At 34.9% G+C, this 24,373-nt stretch overlaps 2 protein-coding genes and 1 long non-coding RNA gene across 3 annotated transcripts; 2 read left to right on the top strand and 1 right to left on the bottom strand.

Moving 5' to 3' along the window:
- Positions 1-1,661: 1,661 nt before the first annotated feature.
- On the bottom strand, positions 1,662-3,950 carry LOC100817058 (uncharacterized). The gene is made up of 4 exons (XR_001385276.2): positions 3,725-3,950; positions 3,516-3,580; positions 2,328-2,430; positions 1,662-1,947 (listed from the first exon to the last, which is right to left on the bottom strand). It is a non-coding gene; the product is annotated as an uncharacterized lncRNA (long non-coding RNA).
- A 3,282-nt stretch (positions 3,951-7,232) lies between these two features.
- LOC100819369 (ruBisCO large subunit-binding protein subunit beta, chloroplastic) lies at positions 7,233-11,675 on the top strand. Its single transcript, XM_003546723.5, has 14 exons — positions 7,233-7,637; positions 7,710-7,835; positions 8,130-8,267; positions 8,369-8,464; positions 8,644-8,886; positions 8,977-9,211; positions 9,326-9,495; positions 9,805-9,882; positions 9,966-10,037; positions 10,115-10,219; positions 10,368-10,460; positions 10,540-10,632; positions 11,144-11,267; positions 11,490-11,675. Exons 1-14 carry the CDS (start codon positions 7,449-7,451, stop codon positions 11,501-11,503), a joined length of 1,776 nt encoding a protein of 591 aa, XP_003546771.1. The 5' UTR covers positions 7,233-7,448; the 3' UTR covers positions 11,504-11,675.
- Positions 11,676-14,695: 3,020 nt separating this feature from the next.
- On the top strand, positions 14,696-18,115 carry LOC102663727 (uncharacterized). Its single transcript, XM_006598573.2, has 4 exons — positions 14,696-15,507; positions 15,603-16,262; positions 16,343-16,933; positions 17,015-18,115. The coding sequence occupies exons 1-2, from the start codon at positions 15,133-15,135 to the stop codon at positions 15,804-15,806; spliced, it is 579 nt and encodes a 192-aa protein (XP_006598636.1). The 5' UTR covers positions 14,696-15,132; the 3' UTR covers positions 15,807-16,262; positions 16,343-16,933; positions 17,015-18,115.
- Positions 18,116-24,373: the final 6,258 nt, after the last annotated feature.

Here is a 24,373-nt window from a genome sequence, read left to right as displayed (position 1 = left end):
GTTTCAAGGAAATCACAACAACTAATCTACCACATGAAAATACTCATTTATCTCAATGGGTTATGGAATTAGCTCAAGGAGCTCAAATACAAAATTTAGAAAGATGGGTATTGTTCCCTTTTACTCCAACTACCTTCCCATGCATGCTTGAGAGTGCTACAAGGGTGCAAGGAACTTGATGAATTTTGGAACAATAGAGAAAAAAGAGTGGAAGGATGAGAGAATAAAATGATGCAAATAGGGATGAAGAGGGAGGGCTCCTTTTGAAAGAAGGGAATTAGGAAAGTGAAGGAGGGGGTCTCGAGATGTTTAAAAATAGAGGAGGGGTTATGTTATATTATTATTATATATAATATTTTTTTTCTTCTCTTTTAGCATACAATGTGTTTCAATTGGTAACAAAACGATGATGTTTTGTTTTATCTTTACCTTTTTTTTGACATGTTAGCACTGGTAAAATGCACAAAAATAAAACTTGAATAGGAAAAATTGCTTTCAATGTTATTATAACACTAATTATCTTTACCTTTTTTGTGACATGTTTTGCCTTTATCTTTACCTTTTACCAATGTTATTATAACACTAATTAGCAAGAACCAAAAATTGCTTTCAATTCAATTTCTGCCAGTGGTCCACAATTGATAGGTAATTGCTAATTGTTATACGTGGATTAATAATTATATGAATATATCAGCTTTTCCCTATTCAGATTGAGGCTTTACTTGGTTTCTACTTTCTAGTTGAGAATGAAGCCTTTTGTTTCAGAATTTATGTTCAGGACTACATAGACTTTGAAGTAAAATAAAATGTGAGCTTGAGATTATTGATCTCACTTGCTAGTTCGTTACCAAAGACCTGTGGAATCTCATCTCATGTTTTCTAAAAGGGGGTTACTTAGGATATAATGTCAATCGGTGTTAAAACTAAAGAACTTAGTCTCTGTCAGATTAATTTAAGAACACATCTCATTCACATTCAATATTTCAAAATTACTTTTATCAAATTCTAAATCAAATGGACACTCACTAGAGCTACAACTGCAAGCTCGAATAGGTCAAGTAAAATATCTCATTTAAATTATGCGTTGAAACATAAATTCTATTTTTTTTAGTAGAAACCATAAGTGTCTTTTAAGAGAGGTAATTTTGTTCAAACCAGATATGATCATTATGTATCACATATATTTAATATAATTGCAAATTCAAACTTGTGGCAATGTTTAGAATTTTTTTTTGGTAGAAGTTTTTACATTCACCAATTATATCTCAAATTAAAAGCCATGAGAACAGAGAAAAACAAATGAACGACATTGAAAGGTTCGATGCATACTTGTCAATATACTCCTTCAGCAACTCTTTTACTTGAAGCAATTCTGAAAGCAGGATACAATACACATCCAAGTCCCAATCAACACTTCTTTTGTTGATGTTCAAAGCCGCACAAAGCTGTTATGTTAACACCAAAGATTCATTTGGATGTATGAAACAGAAATTTTTACAATCATGATATTAGAGCGATCCTTGGATGATAACTTATCAGGCAAAATCTATTAAGCACTTCAAAATATGTTGGAATTTCTTGATTTGTAATTTGCTAAAACATGTGTAGATGGGAAGTGAGAACTAGACTTGGTAGCTTCAACTTCCAATTGCAAAACAAAATACAGTAATGAAATGATTATTTGAATAAATCCAAGTCATAATAATAATAAGTCTTAAATGAATTGGTTAGCCTTGTCCAAAATTATTGGTTCTGTGGCATTTTCCAACTCAACTAGACGAAAGAGTCCAACTGCAAAGAAACGACTATAACTGAATTCCCCTTCCCCCCAGCCCTTTATGCAATGTCCTTTAAATCTTCTCAGCTTCTCCTTCTTTGGATGAAAACTCAACAAGAGAAGTTGGATTTTGAACTCCAGCCCACTCTTCCAACTTTCGTGCATCAATTCTGTATAAAACATCATTTAATATAACGAATTTTTTTTTAGAGAAGATAATCTATATACGAATCGTGTAAAGAGTTTTTATACTGTCATTCAATAAAAAAAAATTGACATATATGGCAAGTTTAATGACTTTTACAAAAGTTGCCTTAAAATTATATGTACCATTATTTATAATTGGTTGACACTGTAAAGGGTACCATTATTTATAATTGGTTGACACTGTAAAGGGTTGCTAGTGCATATAAACTAATCTAAAAAAATTAACCTCAAATGCAAACTATTCAAAATGGGACTGATAATAGTTGTTCCATTTTTCCTAATGATTTGAAGCAGGAATCACAAAAACAAGATAAAGAAAACAATAATTACACAATGTTCTAACCTGTATTGTCTGGATCTTCCACCAATGCCTTAATGTAGGCCTGGAAAATGGCATCTCGGCCTTCAATGCCTTAACTTTGTCTCAGAAACAGTGAGAGGAACATCTGCACATCATGCAAGCACATAAAATTTTTTATTTCTATTCATTCTTCCCTTGTTGGCAGAATATGTTTGAGCCATGAAATAACCTAGTGTGGAACTATTCATACCATTTCGTACATAGGGTAACCAAAACATGTTTTCCTGAGTTAAGTTTGGTACACTCTCTAATTTTTAATTTTATGCTATAAAATTGACAGAATTGGCACGTTGGAGTTGCCACCAGAGACTCACCTAGGAAATTATTATAGAGGCCTAAATCACACGCATTTTTTACCGATTGCAACTATTTAACTAGCCCTTGCATGCTAGGGAATCTGACAATTCACCATTGAATGAATAAAAACCTTTATAATGCACTATGATTAAATTCTATTCATGTCAATTTAACCAGCTTAACGCCTAACCATGCATTGGTACATCTGAACAGAGATGCTTACTAATAGAAAGAAACCAATAAAATGTAGTTTGCATAACCTTTTCCTTTCCAGAACAAGATTATATGTTCTTTATGATTTCGAGAGATCAGGTGAGAACAATTATCGGAAGATAGTAAAGTGAGAACAAATCCAAGGGTTACCTGATTATACAAGACTCCATAGTTGTTATTAGATCTGCTATAAAGTTGTGACACTATAATGATTTGGCATATAGTATACCAGTAGCACATAATAAAAATCCAATTAAAACTAGTACTAAAGGAACTCACATAAAACTTCATGAGCATAAATTCTTTTCTTAGGGTCCTTATCCAACATCTGTTTTACCAATTCTTTAGCATTTTCTGAGATACTTGACCACGGTTCAGAAAAGAAATCAAGGTCTCCATTTAAAATTAGTCTGAAAATTCCTGCTTCGATTTTTAAAGGCAATAGGAAAAGTGAATGCAACTCAAGCACAAAGAAGATAACTAGATGAGTAACTAATATACGGAGGAAAAAAGGTTTAAGGCTAGCGTGTGAATACAAAGACACTTTAGAAGAGGTGTTCAAAGAACACTCCAAAATGGAGCGTGCAAATTCAACAAGCAGGCCACACTACGAAGATTCCAAACCAAACAACAACAACAAACAAAAAGAAAATGTGTCACCTTTTGCGGCGCAGTTAATGAGGGTAATGGAGCTTCTGGACACAAATCTTGAAGGAAAAGCGAAGCTGTACAAAGAAGTACCACTAAGCCTCATATTTATGATGAGCAACAGAAGGTACATAGTTCAGAAGATAAAAGGCTCTACAGAGATCTACGAAGTGATGGGAGAAACGTGGTGTCGCAAGAGATCCATGGACCTGAGAACTTACCACAAGAACTACCAGGTTGAAACGTGGAGCAAGATTCTGAGTTCTCTTAGCCCTAAAGGTTTGAACGAGAACAGGAAGGTGCACAAGTTAGTGCTGAAGAAGCGGTTCAAGAGCTTCAACCTGACATTTGAGTAGATTCACAAGACGCAGAGCGTTGGCAAGAGCTTGGGTGGAACGGAGAAAGAGGGTTTGAAAAGCCAGGATTCTTCTTAGGGAGTCCCGCACCGAGAAAGATATATATATATATATATATATATATATATATATATATATATATATATATATATTTTATATAAAAATCATTTTAGAATGATAGTTTTGTAAGATTATTATCAAAAATCATAAAAAATACTTTTTCTAGTAGTAGTGACGCCTTAATTTATAGAAAGTGATGCAGTGTCATGTGAGGATAAATATGCATGTATAATGACTTACCACAATACAAAGTTTGCAATGATCTTGACTTTAGTGTGAAATTCACCTGTTTATTAAATCCTTAAGGTCCACCTACTAGGTCCCACCAACCCTTTGAGTACTAGATTGAAGGTTCTACTAATCCCAACTTATGTTTCTACTCAATCATAGTCACAACTATGGAGTGAGGCAAGAAATCATGTACATTAGGTCAGTAATGACCAAAAAAATTATCTCTACATCATACTTAGGTTACTCTTGAAATCAACACAAACAATATGAAAATTCCATTAAACAATCTTTATAGTCAACAAGTAGAGGTCCCACCAAACAATCTTTACTAGTAATAATATTTTTCTTTCCATGTTAACGTTTTTTGTTTACTACCAATAACATACATTATTGATGTTTTAATTCAATATTTTTAAAACTAGATTGATTATTGATCCGATTAAGATATTGATTTAAGGTTTAATGTTTAAGTATGGTTGAATTAAGATCAAACCAATATTAATAAAATAATGATATACCAATTAAACAATATAAAATATAACATTAAAGAAGTATACCATTATAACTTTTTAATAAAAAGTATAAATATAAAACATACTTTTATAGGTTTTTAATATTCATAGTACATACCAAAGTTCAAATCAAATATGTTATAATACTTCAATTGAAGTTTCAATAATACACATCAACATTTATCAATATATAATAGTGAGTTTACATTTCAAATATAAAAGAAAATGAAAAATATTTTAAGTCAATTTTCATTTTTTAAAATAAAATTCAAAATGATGTTGCATTAAGTATTTTTTATTAACACACTATAAATCGGCTTTTAACTAACTTTTATCAATTTTCCCAAATTTTGACCAATTCTTAATTCTTTAAACGATTTTTTTTCAAGTTAAATTGAATCAATCACCTATCTGGTTCACCAGTTCTCTAATATGACAAGTTGGTTTGGTCTAATTTTTGAAACACACATCTAAAACTTGCCTTCCTCTTATTATGTTAGTTCATGTTATCGTATCTAATCATAACTATCAAATAAGCCTTGAGATATTTTTAAAAGAGAGCACATCTTCGTCAAATGGAAATACGCCATCATCTTCAAGTTTAATTGAATCAATCACCTATCTGGTTCACTAGTTTTCTAATATGACAAGTTGGTTTGGTCTAATTTTTGAAACACACATCTAAAACTTACCTTCCTCTTATTATGTTAGTTCATGTTATCCTATCTAATCATAACTATCAAATAAGCTTTAAGATATTTTTAAAAGAGAGCACATCTTCGTCCAATGGAAATACACCATCATCTTCAAGCAAATGTAGTGAAACATACAATGTTTTGGACACAAGAATAACCAAAATAGAATTTTATTTTAATGATATATTGATTTGTTTTTCTTTTATGTATTTTAAAAGTTATTATTAATTTTAATTTGCATTATTTTTTATGTATTTTAAATTTGAAAGTTGAATTTTATTTAATTAAGATGTATTATATATTTATATTTATTTAACAATCAACATTTAAATATATTAAATTGAAATTAAGATGAATAATAAAATATAAATGAATTAGATATATTATGGGATTCATTTTAGAAACTTTAATGAGTTTATTTATTGGAGGAAAAAATGATTGTGTTGCTTAAAGTAAAAAAGAAAAAAAAGAAATGACATTATAAGAAAATGTGAAATATTATATATGATGTGATGTGATACTTTTTGTTGACACTTATCCCTCCTTCTATAATGTTCCAATTTGGAGGCGATCCAAAGATGAAAATCTTAAAATAAAAGAGACATATAACTATTTTTTTCATGCCAACAAATCCTTTGGTGGATGAGAATCTCAAATAATTTAATCTGGTATGGCATTGGCAAGGTCCGAAAAGGATAAGAGTTTTCCTTTGGTGCCTAGTTCATAGGAGGCTTATGATGAATGAGTTCAAAAAGTACTGGCATATGACTAATTTAAATATATGTCCCAGATGTAGATTTTACCAATAAGATGTGATGCATGCAATTCAAGATTGTAATTCAATAAGAGCTTTTTTGGTCGTACTTTATTGATCAACAAAATTAGGCAAATTTTTTAAGCTTGGGACTGCATGACTAAATCAATTTTAATCTCATTGATAAATCCTTTCAAGCTCTAGTTGGAACATGTGTCACCTTTTTTGGCACTGTTACTAATATGTTATGGAGAGACATAACGATTTGGTGTTTAATCACAAATCTAACATGTGCCTTAGTCTAAACCACACCAAGTTATAGCAGAAGCCCTTTTCATTGGTAGGGATCTCCAAAAAGGAATTAGTTTCAGGTTTCAAAATCTGAAAATGAAAGCTCCCATTGCATGGAAACCTCCCTCCTCTCCCTTATATAAAGTTAACACTAATGGATCATATAATGTAAATTCTGGTACAACATCTTGCGGTGGTTTCCTTAGGGATTCTGATGACAAAGCTGTGAGGTGCTTTTATAAAAAGTATGAAATCATGTAATGTATTGATGACTGAATTATGGGTCTAAAATATGGGATTCAGATGACCAAAAAGGTTAAACTTTAAGCACTGGAGTTTTAAATTGACTCTTTGGCGGTAATGTAATTGATTAAGGAATATACAATTATCTTCTTATCTTTAAACTATCCTTCAGGACACTGGAGGATCCAAAACCCTAACTCAATGGGTGTAAATTATAAAAAATAAAATCAGTGGTTCAATTATATAAATATAAATAAAATAAAATATAAAAATATAAAATTTTATTTACAAATTTGATGAATTTTAAAGAATGAAGGGTACAAGTGCACACTCTCAACTGGCGGTCAGTCGGTCAGTCCGCCACTGTTTCAGTGTATTAAAATTGTCATAAATTATTAATTTATTATTATTTGTTTGCCATACAATTAGGAGAGGTGAGTAATTTTCAAAATTAAAGAATTAAAACAATAAATTTAAATTTGCGAGACTATAGGGAATAGGATCCACCATATTGAATGACTAAACACTAATTAAGTCAGAATTTGTTAACTAACCTCAACAAACAGCACCCCAGGAAGTTCTAGACTATTCTAATGTACGACAAGAGCAACGTCCACCCCGTTAGAATCCAACGGCTGAGATGAAACAGAACCTTCAAGACTAATCCTTAGTCCTTCGTCCTTCTCCGCATAGTAGTAATAAAACCCTAATCCTTCACTTCACTCCTCAACAACTGCACAACGAACTACTCCGAAGCCGCTCACGTTATCCACACAACAACACTCCTTAAACCCTAACCAACCATGGCTTCTTCCACCTTCACCGCAATGTCCGCTTGCAAGCTTTCCTCCTCCGCCGCCATCTCCTCCTTCCCCACCCACCGCCGCACCAACGCCGTCCTTCTGTCCAGACGCAGCCGCGCCGCCAGGGTCTCCGCCATGGCCAAGGAGTTGCACTTCAACAAAGACGGCACCGCAATTAGGAAGCTCCAGGTACGTGCTGTATATCGCTGTGGCTAGTGATCGTGAAACGCGTGTTTTGAGTGTCGTTTTTGTGTTTTGCAGAGCGGTGTGAACAAGCTCGCGGATCTGGTTGGGGTCACGCTTGGTCCCAAGGGAAGGAATGTTGTTCTCGAAAGCAAGTACGGCTCGCCGAAAATCGTTAACGACGGTGTCACCGTCGCCAAAGAGGTGAGTTTTTTAATTTCGTCATATTATTATTATGGCTGTTTATTTTTTGGAATTTAAAGCAATTTTAAAGTAGTTATTTTAAAAACCATCAAACTTATGAGTTATGATGAGCTGTGGTTGGATGACTCTTTAAAACTGTCTTATGTCGAGGGTGCATAACCTATTTTCTTTTCTTTTATTGCATGTGTTGGGAATGTTTGAATTTGTTTATGTGGATAGGATTTCATTTGAATTTTGTTTAAGTGGGTTTTTTGGGTGTTTGTTTTGATGCTTTGTTGAATTTGATTTGGGAAGGTTGAGTTGGAGGATCCGGTTGAGAATATTGGCGCCAAGTTGGTGAGACAAGCAGCTGCCAAGACAAACGACTTGGCTGGTGATGGAACCACGACTTCGGTTGTTCTAGCTCAGGGTCTTATTGCCGAAGGCGTTAAGGTAAAATTATTTGTTGTGTTTTCGGAAATGTAGTGTTCATACTAATAACTACTCGGTTTTGGATTTTGTAATTAGGCCTCATTTTATGTTAATTTTTGCAGGTTGTTGCAGCTGGGGCCAACCCTGTGCTCATCACCCGGGGCATTGAGAAGACGGCAAAAGCTCTTGTTTCTGAGCTTAAACTGATGTCAAAAGAGGTGAAGCATTTTTCTACTTATTGTTGAAATACCAAACATTGTTGTGTGTCTATAAGCATGATTATTACATGGGGTACTAAAAATTTCCCAATTTTTAATATATTTTAGTGCTCCGTTACTAATTCATTAATTTGCTTATCTTTTTGTTGAGACTTGATATGTGGTTGGGTGGATTGCAGGTTGAAGATAGTGAGTTGGCAGATGTGGCAGCAGTCAGTGCTGGGAACAATTATGAAGTGGGAAATATGATAGCTGAAGCATTGAGCAGAGTTGGTAGAAAGGGTGTTGTGACCCTTGAGGAGGGTAAGAGTGCTGATAACAGTCTATATGTTGTCGAGGGGATGCAATTTGACCGTGGTTATATTTCTCCATACTTTGTTACTGACAGTGAGAAAATGGCCGTTGAATATGAGAACTGTAAGGTGTGACATTTGTCTGTTTTCCCTGTAACTTGTTATTATTTTTTAACATCCTTCATATTTAATTATAACTTTACATGGTATGTTATGCAGTTGCTGTTAGTTGACAAAAAGATAACCAATGCAAGGGATCTTATCAACATACTGGAGGATGCTATTAGAAGTGGATACCCTATATTAATTATTGCTGAGGATATTGAACAAGAAGCTTTAGCAACTCTTGTGGTGAACAAACTTAGAGGATCACTGAAAATTGCAGCACTCAAGGCCCCTGGGTTTGGAGATCGCAAGAGCCAGTACCTTGATGATATTGCCATCTTGACTGGAGGTCTTTAAATATTAAGTTTTTGTGCCTTTGATTTTGGAAGTGTGTATATGCGTTTCTCTATCTTTTTTGTTTCCAGGTGATGATAAGATATGTATTTTCTCAATTGATTTACAGGTACTGTAATCAGAGAAGAGGTTGGCCTTACTTTGGACAAAGCTGGGAAAGAGGTTCTCGGATATGCCTCCAAGGTGGTTCTCACCAAGGATACAACCACAATTGTTGGTGATGGAAGTACCCAGGAAGCAGTGAACAAGAGAGTTGCACAGATTAGGAACCTAATTGAGGTCTTTCCATCTCTCTCTTTTTCTCTCCACTGAAATGTTTGCACATGCAAACGTGGCATGGGCAGGTTTCATGAAGATATTTCACAGAAAACATGACTGACTAATGATACACTTTAACATGGGAGAAATATTTTGTACTGTTTAAAAATGATTGGTATACAGGCATAGCTAGAAAATTTTATATTTATCCATTTGTGTATGCAAAGATGCACATGAGTAGTCCAAGGAGAAATTCTGTACTGATGGGAGAGTATGTAAAAGCTTCATTCTTCTCCATGGTTCTAACAATGTGGTTACTGAACATTACAGGCTGCTGAGCAAGAGTATGAGAAAGAAAAGCTGAATGAGAGAATTGCTAAATTATCTGGTGGTGTGGCTGTCATACAGGTAACAGACTCACTGAAATGGTAATATGTTAGTTTGGTACGCCGTTGGGTATATCAACTTGGGCAATTTTTGTACATGTGTAGGTTGGTGCACAAACTGAGACTGAGCTCAAGGAAAAGAAATTGAGAGTTGAAGATGCTCTTAATGCTACAAAGGTATCCTTTTCTTTCCCAAAGTTTTTAGATTTCTTTTGAATTCTGTTTCTGTAAGCTAATAGTTTGTTGACTTTCAGGCAGCTGTAGAGGAGGGTATTGTAGTTGGTGGTGGTTGCACTCTTCTGAGACTTGCATCAAAGGTGGACACAATCAAGGATAGCCTTGATAATGATGAAGAAAAAGTGAGTCATTTATTTGATATGGAGAGAATACAAGTTTCTTGGATGTTGTGATATTTTTGTTTTGGGTGCTGGGAAATGCTTCTGACTGTTGCTTTCAACTCAACTCCTAGCGTGGTCATGACTTCAAAATTGTGTTTAATTGTTGCAGGTTGGAGCTGATATTGTGAAAAGAGCTCTTAGTTACCCTTTGAAATTAATTGCCAAAAACGCTGGTGTCAATGGTAGTGTTGTCAGTGAGAAGGTACTAAGGTTTGGTCCATTTAGAATTTCTCTTTTCTCTACGAATGTGGTTGTGATGATGTGACTTGTGCTGTGGTTAGGTATTGTCCAGCGACAATCCAAGATATGGATATAATGCTGCCACCGGAAAATATGAAGATTTGATGTCTGCTGGGATCATTGATCCAACAAAGGTGATTTTCTGTTTTGAGAATCATTAGTTTTTTAATTTTCTTCCTGATTAACTAAGCTTTAGGGTTTGTCTAATATGATGACATGTTTATATTGAATTTCATGTTTGGGGTGGGGTGATAGAAGCATTAGCCTATCTTTTTTTCCAGTTTGGATGAATGTCTTTCTAGTAATGTGTTGAAGTTAAGGTTGAATCGTTCGGGTAGGATCCGAGTTTGATCCTTGGTGGAAACAATTATTGACCAGACTTGATTTTACTTCCTGACCGAATTCCAGATTAGTCGGTGTCCCTTTTTCATAATGAACTGAAGGGTTAAGAAAATAAAAATAATATCTTTATCTACAATGACTTAAGTAGGCCTTTTTTTTCCACAAGGAAGCATGGTCACTTCCAAAGGTTTTGTAATATTTTCGAACATTGATTTGTTTTTTTTACCAAATTTTTGTGTTAGCTTTTTTTTTTATTTGTTTTAGAACATTGAATGTCTTCTCGACTCAACTACTCTTTTACAGGTGGTCAGATGTTGCCTGGAACATGCAGCCTCTGTAGCCAAAACCTTCTTAATGTCAGATTGTGTGGTTGTCGAGATAAAGGAACCTGAGCCTGTACCTGCTGGAAACCCCATGGACAATTCAGGTATGTAGTTTTAAATGGAGATACTATTTTGCATTTGGTATGCCAGTGTGAATCTACAATACTTTTCAACACTTTCATTGAGATTTCAATATTATGGAAATGTATTTTGGTATTAAAATTTAAAACTATTTGTTCAACTTAACTCGTGTGTGTGTCTCAATCTTAACATTCCAAGGTATTTCAAGAATCTGTAGTTGATGACCTTTGACTTGTTTTCTCCAGGATATGGTATCTAGAGCAACGGCTGCTTCAGTGAGAAGAGTATTTTTTTTCTCCTCGGATGAAATGCAAAATTTGGTATAGCCATATAGCAAGAGTCGAAATGTATTGAAGTGTGGTGAACTAGATAGTGATGCATCCTCTCCTCCCTTATTTTTTTTAAGTTAATAATAATTTTTTTGCTGATTACTTCCAGATTTTATTTTTATAATTGTTTTTCGCTCTTTTGTCCAGTACCAGCCGTTGCGGGAAGAAAATATGCTTTTTTTTGCCCCTTTAAGTACACTTACCCTTCGGTTGGTAGGGAAGTTGAAAACTAGTGGAATAAACGATAAAATGGGATGAAATTTATATTTTTACACGTTACACGTAGTGGAATTAACGATAAATGTTGGAAGTGCTGATTTCTAGAACTGATTTGTATACACAAAGACGAGATATAAGTGTTTGTTAACATGACAGCACTAACCAAATTGAATGACCTTACATTATATCGTCATTTATACGCCTCTTCAATTTATCGTCACATAAAAAAATTGTCATTTTTTAAATTTCCTATTATATTGGATGTTTTTAAATTTCGTATAATTAAGTTGGCAGTTGACTCAAATGACATTTGCGTAGTGTTAATGCTCAGGCTCCTCCATTTACCTTCTATTAAACCTGTGTATTAACACGATGTTGAATGAGAGCTTGATTTAGTGTGTTTAGATACACACAAATTGTTTAAAAATTTGTAATCAAAATTGATTTTGAGTGTTTAATTATCAAAATATGCATCTATATGTGTTTGATCTTTGTTGTTAATCAAGATAATAGGAGTATACTTGGAACATGTATAGTGATTAAAATTTAGGTTGATGAAGAAACTACTTTTAATTGCTACAAATTTAAGTTCAAATTTCAGAATCATGTTTTCAACATCCAACTAAAACATCTTATCAATGTAAAAATCATATTTGACCCATCAGAGACATAAGTTGGGGCTGCAAACGCACATCCAAAGGCATGCGTGGGTTAGCCCAACAAAAATAGTTATATAATGAATAAGGGTGTTGCTAGGTGCACCCAGCAATAATGCTGGTGCACCCAGTAATTACCTGTAGTACCAAAAATGTCTTTCATTAAAAAAAATTAAAAAAAGCTATTAATAAAAAAAAAACCATTCTTCAGTGCACCCAGCATTTCAAAATTTTCCTCCTCCGCGCGATTCCTTTCTTCTCCGACAGTTCCTCCATTCCTCCATTGGCACCCTCCATGAAGCTTTTTCGTCGCCTTCCGCTGTCTAGGTTAGTGTTCTAACCTCATTTCTCTTTGAATAGCGTAGGCTGGCCTTAGGTTAGATGACATTTGTGAGGAATTTTTTGCGCGAGGTTGAAGACGAAGTTCTTCCGCGTGGCCATAAGCGTCTTCCGCGCGTGAAAGACGCTTCATTTGTGTCTAGCGGAAGATGGTTCTTCCGCAGGTATTTGCGGAAAAAATTTCTTCCGCATGATCCACCGAAAGAACCTTCTTCCGCACATTAAAAACGAAATGTCTTTCACTCGCGGAAGAACCTTCTTCCGCAGGCAGGCAATATATCCCGCAAAAGAACGTTCTTCCGTAGACTCTCGCGGAAGACCGTACTTCCGCAGGCACGATTTGTCATCCACAGAAGAATTGTCTTTCGTGTGCCCGCGGAAGAACCTTCTTTCGCAGCCCTCTTATTTATTGTATATTGGTTTTTTTTAGTTTAAATTATGACTGAACCATCATTTTATTGATATTATTGGTTTGTTTTTTTATTTATTTATTTGCTATTTCAATTTGTATATGTATATGAGAAATGACAAATTGGTGCCTTTGATATATGATTTACATGCTTTGTGTAAGGCTATTTGTTGACTAATGAACCTAAGCTGTGAAATCCTAACCAAGACCTAATCTCAATTTTCATTCCAAAGTTAACAAAAAGAGTGTCTATAAGGCTATTTGTTCACTAATGAACCTAAGGTGAGGTGGCTAAGCAGATGAACAAAACTCTCCCTTATTCATCAACAACTAAGAAGCCTACTCCACATGCGAGTGGCTGAGGAGCAATGAACAAAACTCCCTCTTAATTTTCCACTATGATGGCTATGACAACCTGTTATGAACATTTGTGTAGCATCAAGTTTCAGGCCTAGACACAAATACTTTTTGTGACCTATAGTGAAAGCAAGAAGCAGACTTATCCTTAACAAGAGCCCCACCTAGAGTCATATCATATATCAAAGAAACTTCAACATTTAATCTATCATTCATGTCAAATAATATGTAACCTTTGTTAAGAGTAAAGACTCAACCCAAGGAAAATAAGACAAGACTAAATAATATGTCAAGACCTTGTCTCTGAATTACTTTTGTTAATTATGCCACAACATCTTGACCAAACCTATTTAAACAACAACAACATTGAGTTTAATTGCAAAGGTGAAAGAATAGTAGTTTCATGAATCTAAACCCTCCATTCTCCAAAATCATTAGTCTCAACAATATTAACTAGTAGTAAATAAAGAAGAACTTCAAGCTATGAATGACTTTCTGAACTAAATATAAACTACAATGACCTTTGTCTGTCACCTATGTCTATGTCTGTCACCATTTTGAAAATTACAAAAATATAAGTACTTGTTCCCTCATAGTCACTGTGTTGGTAAGAAGCCTGATAAGAGAAATACCAAACGATTTAATTATTCAATTTCAGCTTGTAGTTGCCTAATCAAAATGTCTGACATTTGTTCCCTTCTCAAAGCACCCGCAAGAGTTGTCTCCAAAGAATGTAACTGAGACACAAATGATCTTGAATATATAAATTTTATTAGGACAAAAACTATATGTTCACATTATCTTCACATCACGCCACCATCATTTGGAAATAAATGTTGAGCCTAAGATTGTTCCCATATCCCTTATTGGACCATATTTAGGTATTAGTATTTTAGCCCACAATGCCTATTCCTTTTCAACCAGAGGCCATTCCCATTTCATAATTAACTACCTTATTTAACTAATTGAATTAAATCTATGAAAGATAAATGAGGATAGTAGTTGGTTAATATAGAAAAAGATAAATGAGTTGTGAAAGGACAAATCCTTGGGGGAGAAGGAGAATTCTTTCTCCTAACTTTTTTCTTCTACCTTCAAAATACTTAACCAAACAAGAAAAAGAATAGAAAAAGAATAGACACACGCAAAAGTTAATAAAGACAAAGCTTTGTTACCGATTATATCAATTTGTCCTGAACATCAACTGCCATGTAGTTGCCAATCTCCCCACTTGTGTGACTCTGCTTGGCTAAGCATGATTTTAGTTAGATGTTCACATATTTGAGATTAAGAATCAAGAACTAAGATTAAGATTCCTGTTGAATCATTCAAAATCACATTTAAATACCAGCTAATATGATTTTAGTTAGATGTTCACATATTTGAATTGAAAGAACAAGTAACTTTTGTATTAGAAAAAAAAATTGGATTTTGCTATTAACTTGCTTTTATAAGGAAAACATCCCAACATAAATCACTTCACATCAAGCTCAATTTTAACTAAAATCAATTTCATTCAAAATTGATTTTGCCAATTCTCGCACAAGCATACACTAAATGTTCTTCATGATTTCAGATCATGGTTAGAACACGAGGTTTAGGTCGTGACTTAGGAACTGGTAGAGGCAGAGACTTGAGTCAGGATGCGCATGAGCCTGAAGTTCGTCGGCGTCATTGGCCTACTGCTTCAGTACATTGGCAACAGGTTCATGTGACTGAGGACGTTACTCAGAAACCTAAGGATGTGCCTCAGTTGAATGAGGATGTTCCTCATGTGTCTGACGCTACTCCGGAGATGACAAGCGCCGTTGATGTTGCGGACGCAGAGGGAGTGGCTAGTGATGGTAGCTTGGGTTCACCTGCTGTTGATGAGGGATTCCCTGGTGGGCCACGCGACCCATCAGTTTTGACTGGTTTTGCTGAGCATGTCGCACACAGCATCTGGAGTGGAGAGGTACATACATTTCGACGTTGAGTAATTACATGATAATTATTTATAGTTGGATTGTTTTTTATATAGACATTATTATAAACTGTTATTCAATTTAGGAACGACCCAATCTGAAGTTGGTCTCCCATGGTAGAAAAGTAGATAAATTTGGGAGACTAGCGCCTGAGATAGAAGACATGATTGCAGCCACCAGATTGAGTCCACTGATCAGGTGTTCTATAATCACCACTGATCCTGGACTTATATCCGCCTTCGTCATGAGGTGGCATAGGGAGACCAGTACCTTCCACCTGCCAGTATGAGAGTTAATGATCACTCTGGATGACGTTTCGTCACTCCTACACCTTCCCATCACTGGCGCGCTGCATGCCTTCGAGCCGCTGGTTACTTTTGATGCGGTGGGGCTTTTGACGGAGCTGCTTGAGGTCACCCCTGAGGAGGCTATAGCTGAGACCCGTCAGGCTGGTGGGCCTCATGTTCGGTTGTCCTGGCTTCAGGACGTGTAGAAGAGCAGGTGCCGGGCTAGACGGTGGGTTGTAGCAGCCCGCACGTATCTCCTCCACTTGGTCGGTTGCACTTTTTTCACTAACAAGAGTGCAACCTATGTTCATGTCATGCACCTGCAGGCTTTCAAGGACCTGGCCCAGGAAGGGGGATTCTCTTGGGGAGCGGATGCATTGATCCACTTGTATGAGCATCTGAATGAGGCGTCGCAGACCCCTACACGACAAATGGCCGGTTACATTACACTACTTCAGGTAAGTATTGTTACTTATAATTTAAATTGAACTAGCATTCAATCCATGTTTTTTTATTGATGTTGACTTCGTGTTTGTAGTGCTGGATATACGAGCACTTTTCGATGGTGCATCAGTGCATCGTTGATGATGCTTATGTTGAGGCAAGCCCACGTGCCTCCAGGTGGCTTACGGGTAAGGCTCATATGACGGGGATCAAGGGAGCCCCATACCGGGCATGTATGGAAGCCCTGACTGTGACTGACGTGTGCTGGATGCCCTATGCTGAGCACTAGGGAGTTAGGGGCTTTGACTTGATCTCGTCGTACACAGGCCAACTCAGATGGGGTTAGATTGTCGTCTACGTTCGACCAGAGTGGGTGCTTCGACAGTTCGGGTACATTCAGACCGTCCCTCCGCCGCCTGTTCGTGATTTGTTGATAGGTCATGATATAGACGATCGGTGGCTGCACTTTTTAGACCATCTAGTGCCCACGAGGGAGATCTGTGTAGTTCCTGGCCAGGTGGCACCAGACTACATGGATTGGTTTTTCCGGATTTCGCACCTGTTCGTCACGCAGACCGAGGACGGCGCTGAGCCGAGACATCCGCCTACCCCACATGATGAGGAGTTCGTCGAGCCACCTATCCCGGAGGTTCCAGTTGCGTCTGATCTCCGTACGCATTCAGTGGTAAGATAAAATTGTGTAGTTTTTCATAATTTAAATTTTTAAAAAATGTGATACTAACTTTGTTATTTTGAGCTATGATAGGTTGACTGCCAAGGATGTCAAGCGTTTGCTTAGGATTTGGGAGCGATCGCTGAGGATTTGGAGCGGGTCATCAACCTCAGGATGGTCACTGAAGGCACTAACTTATATGACATCTTGGCTCGTTGCCTGATGATAGCTAGAGGTGATGCCGCAGATGAAGTCTTAGGCCGCGACAAAGAGGACGCATAGGCTATGATATATGCTTTGAAATTTAAATATATATGCTTTACATGTGAATTTTTTTTCCAAAGATTTTGGAGAAAAGTTACTTTCTTGAAGTTAATTTAGATTAAGAGTTCAAAATAGATAAAAAAAATCAAACAATTAAAGTAGATGATAGGCGCTGAAAAAAATTATAATATTCAAATAAATAGAAATAAAATGAAAGAAATGAATAAACCACACACTCGGGGGCGCTATTTCTCATATTTGACATTTTTTTAAAATTATGTGTGAGTCGACTAAGACATTCGAGGGGCGCTATTTGTCATGTTTTCATGTCAAGGAACTAAAAAAAATAAAAGCGTCGACTAGTTCCATCGAATCGGACCTGAAAAAAAAATACAAAAATTAAAAAAAAAAAGGATTTGGACCGTTACAAATATGCCTAAGTACCCCTGTTCGGCATTTTTTTAAAATTATGTGCGAGTCGACTAAGATATTCGGGGGAGGGGGGGTGCTATTTCTCATGTTTGCACATCAAGGAACTCAAAAAAAAAAGTATTGACCGGTTCCATCGAATCGGGCATGAAAAAAAAGCACAAAAATTAAAAAAAAAAATAGGATTTGGACCGTTACAAATATGCCTAAGTACCCCTATTCACCATTTTATTAAAAATTATGTGCGATTCGACTAAGACATTCGAGGGGCGTTATTTCTCATGTTTGCACGTCAAGGAACTAAAAAAAATAAATTAGAACCAACGACATTAAGCATAAGTTTTTGATATATAATACACATAAGAAATGGGTCACAAACATAACAAAGCGACAAAGAGTTGTTTACACACTAACACATTACATTCAGTTGAACATGGTGGACACAAATATAATTTGCTTGAAACACCGCAAAATATAACTAGCATTCAATCCTGCAACGACGTAACCACCTCGTCCTTATTTTCCATAACCGGTTTACTAAAGAGAGCCAAAATTTCTATTGGCATAAATTGTTTCCAGTAATTGGACTCTACCAATACCTTCAACACGTCGTGTTAGATTTCAGCTCAATAATTTCAAATTTTAAAACTTTTTCAGAATACTCCAAATGAGGAGGTTGTCGAAAAAACAAACGTCTTACAAGTTGGGATTCATGAATCCCATGAAGAGGATTTCCTTTAGGTGCTACTTGCTTGATCAAATCCTTCAGTTCATATATGGTACATCCTTTTGGAATATCAAATTTTTGGGGATTTTTTCTCGTGAACGCGTAACCTACAAAGTTGTTTTGGCGTGGCATGTTCCACCTTCCGTTGTAATACAGAACCACATCATGAGTAGAGGTCATAGTGCGTTCAAGTAAGTTTAATATTCCATCTGGTGTTCTACTAGCAGTGCATGACAACTCAATCGGTCCAACACATGAAAATCGATCATTACACATTAACATTGTGTTCACATCCATGTCATCTTTCAATTGCATACATTGGAAGTGAATTTTGTTATCTGTATCTTCGAGTGGTTGCCGGTAATGAATTTCATCCACAACTTGATTGTCATTTAGCTGAAGGGTGTTGTGTATCCTGCTTTTAAGAGTTGCAAAATCGCACGTGTTTGGTACTCGCATGGGTACTGGGGTTGAACTTTGAAAATAAATCCCACACTCGTTGTGAATGACGGATCCATTTTGAAAAATGAAGGCCAACCTTGAGTTGACGATCGTCTGAGAGGAAGTTTCTCCTAAGAATGCCATTGTTTGTCGATTTTTTTTTTTGACTAAATGTGAATACCACTTGATGTGCGACGGATGGGCGCCTGGCCATGTCTAGTTTATATACATGACATGCAGTTGTGTGGCTTCACTTTTAACACATCCGTGACCATTTTCTGTTTTCAAATTTACAACTAAAGCAATGTTGTGTCACTTCATTCAATGTCATGTCACGTCAATCAATGTTGAGTCAAATCAGTCATAGTCATGTCGGGTAACGTTAGTCATTGTCGTATCGCATCACTACTTGTCCTATCACATCAATGAATGTCAAGTCACGTCATGCAACGCTCTGTGACTTACGACACTGACACATGACAAGCAAGTAATTGCTTTTAAATGGACAAGATGATCGATTAATTCACGCAACAATTCATTAGAATGAAAGTTTGACATGTTACATCAACACAAATCCAATTGTAAATACAGATACATAAATGTTACAACTTTAGGGTTCGTTTAGGTCTACATTCATTGTTTTAATTGTCATTAGACTTAAGTACTGTTGCATTCTACCTACGTATGCAGTTGGCCACTGTTTTGCCTGAGGATATGAATTGTTTGACCACAACAACACCATAGGCGGTAAGGGACAACGATCTTTAAGATAAACCTGTTATAAGTGAAATAACAATAATAAGTTAAACAAACAAGCCAAGTTATTGAATAATTGAAAATATTTGAATAATTAAATTTTCAATGGACCTGAACAACAAGTTCGTACACTCCGGAAACACAATTTTCAGTGCATTCATGAGGGCTAGGTCTTTGTCTATGACAATAACAACAGGGAGGCGATCGTTTCTTAAAAATAGGCCTCGAAACCGTTCCAATGCCCATACAAGATTGTTCACATGCTCACCCTCCAGGTATGCAAACCCAATAGAGAAAGTCATCCTTGTTGGTGTCACCCCCACAAAGTCAAACAATGGGAGTCTATACCTATTTGTTTTGTAAGTATTGTCTATCAAAAAAACAAGATGACATGCATTACATAACTTAACTGCATCTGGGTGACACCAAAACAAATCATGCACCACAACTTCATCCTTTAATCTATGTTAATGAATGTATTGATCACGTTCAAGAAGTCTCATTAGGTGTTGCATTTCAGTGTCATCTCCTCTGATTGAAGAACGATATGCACTTCTTGCATCATTGATTTGTTTGATTGTGGTGCAACTGTTAGCGTTGTGCTCCTTCAACGTTAGCAGGATGTTTCTTGGTTTCACATTCGACTTTGTCATATCAACAATGATATACTTCTCATCATTTGTCAATCTCCCAACATATGGATGTCCAACTAAGGTCTTCGCCAATTCATGGTTGTGAATCCCACAGATCAGCATCACCATCCAACCTTCTCCTCCATGCACTGGTTTCCCACGAAGCTTAAAGGGACAACCACATTTCCTAGTGCCTGTGTCTCTTCTAACAAATTCTTTCTTCCTACACTTGTACTGACTGTTTCTTTCACACCCAATTAACACAAATGAAGTTCTTCCTCTACTACCAGTATATGTATCAGACCTCATAATTACTGCAACAAAACCATTTTAATGGGCAATCATTCGAGCCCACTGCAAAACGTCGTCTCGGGTTGCAAATACCTACAACGCAACCCCGACATATTACTTTTTACATAAATCATACATTAAACCAAACGATTGAAACTGATCAACATGATTACCTGAGAAGTATTAAAAGCGTCTGAACAATCAACATGTCCTTTATTCACACCACAATGTTGTTCATCTTCAAAATCCATATCAACTTCTTTAGACATCGTATTGTCATACGCTCATTGATCTTCGTCCATCTTAATTCAAACTATAACTATCACCTAATTCAGCATTCAACTAAATAATAATTTGAACAATACAACAACCTAAATAAATTGACTAAATAATAACTTCAAACTATCAATATCGACTAATTCAAGATTTAACAACCTAATACAAATATTTTATCTACATCAATAATTTAACAGAAAACAAATTCAACTTTTAATTACCTAATTTCAACATTATAACTACATAGTTCATATCACCAAAAAATACTTCATCCTAGGGGAAAAAATCAACACTTCAACCAACTAATATAATAATATCTTACGTATTTTATGTTTGACATACATTACAAATAGAATTAACCAATATAACATACAAAATAATCTAATTTTTTATAAAAAAAAAAACAAATTAACTCACGAAAGAACCTTCTTCCGCAGTTGAAACGAAAGAACATTCTTCCGTGCCATCTCGCGGAAGAAGTTCTTCCCCAGTTGTTAATTACACATGCGGAAGAAGTTTCTTCCGTGGATTTCACACGGAAGAAGTACTTTCGTGGCTTTCAAATAGAACCTTCCACCATTCCCGTACCCAGAATAAACCACCATACACACAAAAGCTATAAAAAATGTACCTTTCTCGACAAATAACACACCAAAGCAGAGATCTCTAACTTTACCACACCCCAAACTCTCTCAAAGCTCCAAATACCGCACAACACAACCACAGACAAACAAAGAAAGCAACAATGTAACCAAAAAACAAATAAACCAGCTTTTTGTACAAAAAATATGTTCAGGGGTATTTTGGGGTTTCTAAAAAATAGCTGAGTGCACCAGCAATGTTGCTGGGTGCCCCTAGCAATACCCAATGAATAATCGGTGTTCGGATGAGATATTTAAATTGAGTAATTCATTTTGTAAAGGAAACTTAAATCCTTTTGACTGAAATGACTTGTTGTAAAAACATTTAAAAAGAAATTCAAATTGTTAGTATTTATCGAACAATTTAATTATACTAAATTAGTGGAATTTAAATTACTTCCAAAAAATAGAAAATTTGAATTTTTTTTATAGAGATGCTCTCACTCAACTCTCACCGTCTCTGTCTCATGACTCCACACTTGGGAGAGAGAATGACAATGATGTTGGTGTTGCGCACGAAGGAGATGGAGATCGGTGATGTCTCACGTGAAGGGGAGAGAAAATGACGATGATGCCAATGGTGGGGTGTGACAATGACAGTGGTGGTTGGAGGTGGCGGCGTGAAAGGTAGTTGGTGGTGGCAGTTTTGATTGGTGAGTTGGTGCAAGTTGTGAGGAAGGAGGAATCAAGAAAAGAGTGTTATCAAATGATTTTTTTTTAAAAAAACTATTATGAAAACTTATTTTAAAAGAATATGATTTTTATTTTGACTAATGAATATAATAAAAAATAAATCTCCATTTTGTCATAATTTAAGAAAAGAAATTTATATTTATCTTCGTACTCTTAGAAAAATATGAATTTAAAAATAAAATATTTCATATGAAAGTATTGAATTATTCCATCAAAATTAAGAATTCAAAATTTCAGAAATTCAAATTAATTTATCTAAACAAATCATTTACAAAATCAAATAATATTAAATAAGAGCAATTCAAATATGTGACATTTCAAAAATTTTAGAATTTGGAAATCTCTCATCTAAAAAAAAAAAGGTAAATGGATTTGTCATGTGATAGTGAAAGTAGAATTCGAATAGAGTACCACCTCTCTCGAGTGTTGAGCTTTGCTTGACTAGTAGTTTACATTTCTCCTTATCGAGGTGCTTTTCTTAAGAGGAATAAAATTTTGTTAAATTATTATACATGCATATGCAACTGTTGCAACCATATTTTAAAAACCCACCAGTACCACTGGTGATATTCTTTTATTATATGGGTTTTAAGGGTGGATTCGATAAAGATGGATAAAAGGGAATTAGAGTGATGAAAAATGATGAAAGAGAGATGGAAGAGAAATTGTTTGATAGAGATTGAAAAGAGATAAATGTTTTAAATTAAAGTGATTTGATAGATAAAAATAATAATTTAATATTAAATGAAAATCTATTATTATTAATTTATTATTATGTTGGCTGATATTGTAATAAAATAATATCATGTGAGCTTCAATCCAATCTTATTGGATTTAGATTGATTATCTTTGAATATGGATCATTAGATGAAGAATCAACCTAATGAGTCATTAGTTGGCTTGCATCATCTGTTTTGTATTAAAAAATTTAAATAATTTCATAACATGTAATCTTGAACGCTTAATATTTAAAATTTAATGAAATTCAACATATTAAAAATATATATAGTTATGAATTTATTTAAAATTTTGAACATACAACATATTTTTTCAAAATAATTCAGTGTAAATCATATTAAACTAAATTTTAAAATATATATCATTGTTGTACAATGACATACATAGTCTAATACACATAAATTAGTAAAATAAATAAATAAATAAATGAATACAACTTTATAATCTGAATTTTTAAGATGCAATTATATTTGGTAAAACAAATAAGCAAACCAATAAATAAAACAAATGTAAAATATAAACTAAATTTTCTAATGAGTAATGTTTTTCAACCATCAAATAAACTAAAAAATACATGAGTCACCCATTTAAGATGATGTCGTGTGCTAAACCAATCCAAAAGTGATAAATACCAATTGGATCAACGGAGTCATATGTGTAACCAATCCAAAAGTGATGAATACCAGTTGGATGGCCAGTTCTTGAAACTCGACCAGACCCAAAAACTATGCTTCAATCATCACTTTCAGCTCCTTTCCTTGGTGAATGTTTTTGCCATGGAACCCAATGCTTTTTGCACTTTCAGCCCACTCTTTCATTCATTCCTAACTGATAGTGGTTCTCTTTCACCTTGCATTGCAGGATTACTTTCATCCGCTGCAACCAAACACACGTTAAAGCCGATACCAAGATATGAAAATATCATAATAATTAAATTTCATTAAGTTATTATATATTATAAATATTGGGTAATAGTCAGTGATTAATTTTATATGCTTTCCCAATTCTTTTTTGGGTTTTCACAAAGCTTTTAAAAGATTGGAACAATTATTTTTTATGGCGTAATATTGTTATGATCATCATCTTGAGGTTCTGTTGATTTACTAATATCAATATCTTTTTAATTAGAATATTTTCAATTGAAAATCAATGACTAATTTCTATTTATTGAGTTTCATTTACATAATTTACCTCTCAAGTACAGCTTCGATGTGAAACTCATGATCATATACTTAAAGAAGAAGATTATCTATTAATCATATCACATATGTTGATAATATCAATAATTTTTTATTATGATAATATAAATAAATACAAAACTTGTTTCTTTAACTGTATTTCTCCTTTTTAATTTAGTCAATGAAATTCTTTGACACACATTATTATTAGTAATTGAACACATTTAATTATAGTTATTGGACTCGGTTCAAGTTAACTAGATCAATCCAGTGGCCTGAGAATTAGGATGCTTAACCAATCCAAATCATCTAATAGATCAATTATAGATACAAACCGATGAGACTTGGTGTGAATCGATGACTCAACCAACCACATTGAGTTCATG

The sequence above is a fragment of the Glycine max genome, chromosome 15 (assembly GCF_000004515.6).
Source record: "Glycine max cultivar Williams 82 chromosome 15, Glycine_max_v4.0, whole genome shotgun sequence".
Lineage (NCBI taxonomy): Eukaryota > Viridiplantae > Streptophyta > Magnoliopsida > Fabales > Fabaceae > Glycine > Glycine max.
The sequence above is the reverse complement of the archived record's forward strand: the minus strand, read 5'-3'. Positions and strand labels throughout refer to the sequence as shown.

Coding starts and splice junctions, on each gene's coding strand:
- LOC100819369 (XM_003546723.5), top strand. CDS start 7,449: ATGGCTTCTTCCACCTTCACCGCAATGTCCGCTTGCAAGCTTTCCTCC. Junction 8,887..8,976: donor TTGAATATGAGAACTGTAAG/GTGTGACATTTG, acceptor TATGTTATGCAG/TTGCTGTTAGTTGACAAAAA. Junction 9,883..9,965: donor GTGGTGTGGCTGTCATACAG/GTAACAGACTCA, acceptor GTACATGTGTAG/GTTGGTGCACAAACTGAGAC.
- LOC102663727 (XM_006598573.2), top strand. CDS start 15,133: ATGGTTAGAACACGAGGTTTAGGTCGTGACTTAGGAACTGGTAGAGGC. Junction 15,508..15,602: donor ACAGCATCTGGAGTGGAGAG/GTACATACATTT, acceptor TATTCAATTTAG/GAACGACCCAATCTGAAGTT.